Source organism: Quercus lobata, chromosome 11 (genome assembly GCF_001633185.2).
Source record: "Quercus lobata isolate SW786 chromosome 11, ValleyOak3.0 Primary Assembly, whole genome shotgun sequence".
In the NCBI taxonomy this organism is placed as follows: domain Eukaryota; kingdom Viridiplantae; phylum Streptophyta; class Magnoliopsida; order Fagales; family Fagaceae; genus Quercus; species Quercus lobata.
This window is the reverse complement of record NC_044914.1, coordinates 13,762,831-13,764,433: the sequence shown is the minus strand read 5'-3', so window position 1 is coordinate 13,764,433 and position 1,603 is coordinate 13,762,831. Positions and strand designations below refer to the sequence as shown.

Here is a 1,603-nt window from a genome sequence, read left to right as displayed (position 1 = left end):
TCGCCACTGCATGGGATCCATTGTTGTGACATAAAGCCACACGCGCTTCAGATTAAGAAAAAAAAAAAAAAAAAACGTGAAACGTTGGACGTGGAGACGCATACGCCAATCCAAACGCATACCATCAAGAAATTCAAGTGCAATTATAAGTAACGCGTTTCATCCATTTCCTATCATTATCACTTTTTTTAGCAACACGCTATGGACGCGTTTTAAATAGTACACGCGTTCAGGAATTTATATCTATGGTAAATTTGTAAACCAGAGTAAATATAGGAAAGATTTTAAAAGATTTGCTTTCGTTTTATTTCTTTATTTATTATAAATTTGCTTTATAAAGGTAAATACCTACTTTCTAGAGCTTCCTATCAACTTCCTTCGCCAGACGAATCTTCACTGAAACTTCATTCATTTTGTAGAGAGTGTGGAATGGGTCCCCATAATGGTATAAATATATGATTCTCACGGTTCATAAGCCCATCTCTCTCTCACTCTCACTCTCACTCTCACTCTCTGGGTCATGGATAATATTAAGGAGCAACTTTCAAATAATAGCTTATTGGGAATTCTTAGGCTGTGCATTTCAATCCCTTTTCTTTCAACGAAGGCTTGTTTACTGATATTCTTTGTCTCAATTTTATGTCCACCACTTTTATTTTGCGCCTATGTTGCTTTTAAGTGTTTATTTGGTACTCTTTATCACCAAATATTGAACAAAGAGATAGTACTAACTCTTCTCCTGCCGATCATCCACCAAATAGTTTTCCTTGTGTTCACTCTTGTGCCCTCCACCATTGCTATGTTCCTCACCATAGCTTCTGTCTACACTTCTGAACCAATACCCTTCTTCAGCTTCTTCCGAGCCATATTCTACATTTTTCTGCACTACTTTGACACCTTTTTCTTGGTCATGGCTTTCGTGAGTCTCTACCGGGCATTATTAATCAATACTATATGTCTTTCCATATTGGCTTACCACACAAACAACCCTCTTCTCCTTTTGGTCGCTTGCATCGTTTTGTTTCTGTTCATAGCTCTTCAATTCTTCACTGAACACTGGTTGCTTGCTTCTTTTGTATCAATGTTTGAAGGGATTCATGGGATGGCAGCCCTTAAAAGGAGTAGAGAACTGATCAAGGGGCGTACAGACATTTTGGTAGTCTTGTTATTTTTTTTGGTTTGCGAATGGATTCAGCTTCATCAAGAAATATCTATGTTGGGAGAAAAATTGAATTCTGGGAGTACTGATTGGAGAGTAAAATTGTCTGCTGTGCCAACATTTGGTTTGTTATTTCCAGTGATTTTGTTTGGAATTTCAGCTCAAACTGTCTTATATTTTTTCTGCAACCAAGAGATTGACAAGGTTGCTTTGTCTAAACGACTTGCTTGGTACCTTCGATCAACATGCTCCAACTATCAGTAATGACGACATTGAGACATTAGTCACCTTTTATTTTCTTGTAAAATATATTTGCCCCTTAATGGGTTTGTTTAATGTTTATCAATTTTTCTTTTATTGCAAATTTGGCGCTAATTTTGGACAAATAAGGTGACAACAATATAATATTTCAAAGTGAAATGGAATACAAAATTTTCCAGATGG

General features: G+C 36.5%; 1 protein-coding gene across 1 annotated transcript; it reads left to right on the top strand.

Moving 5' to 3' along the window:
- The first annotated feature begins 456 nt into the window (after positions 1-456).
- On the top strand, positions 457-1,603 carry LOC115967438. The gene has a single exon (XM_031086530.1). It carries the CDS (start codon positions 521-523, stop codon positions 1,421-1,423), a length of 903 nt encoding a protein of 300 aa, XP_030942390.1. The 5' UTR covers positions 457-520; the 3' UTR covers positions 1,424-1,603.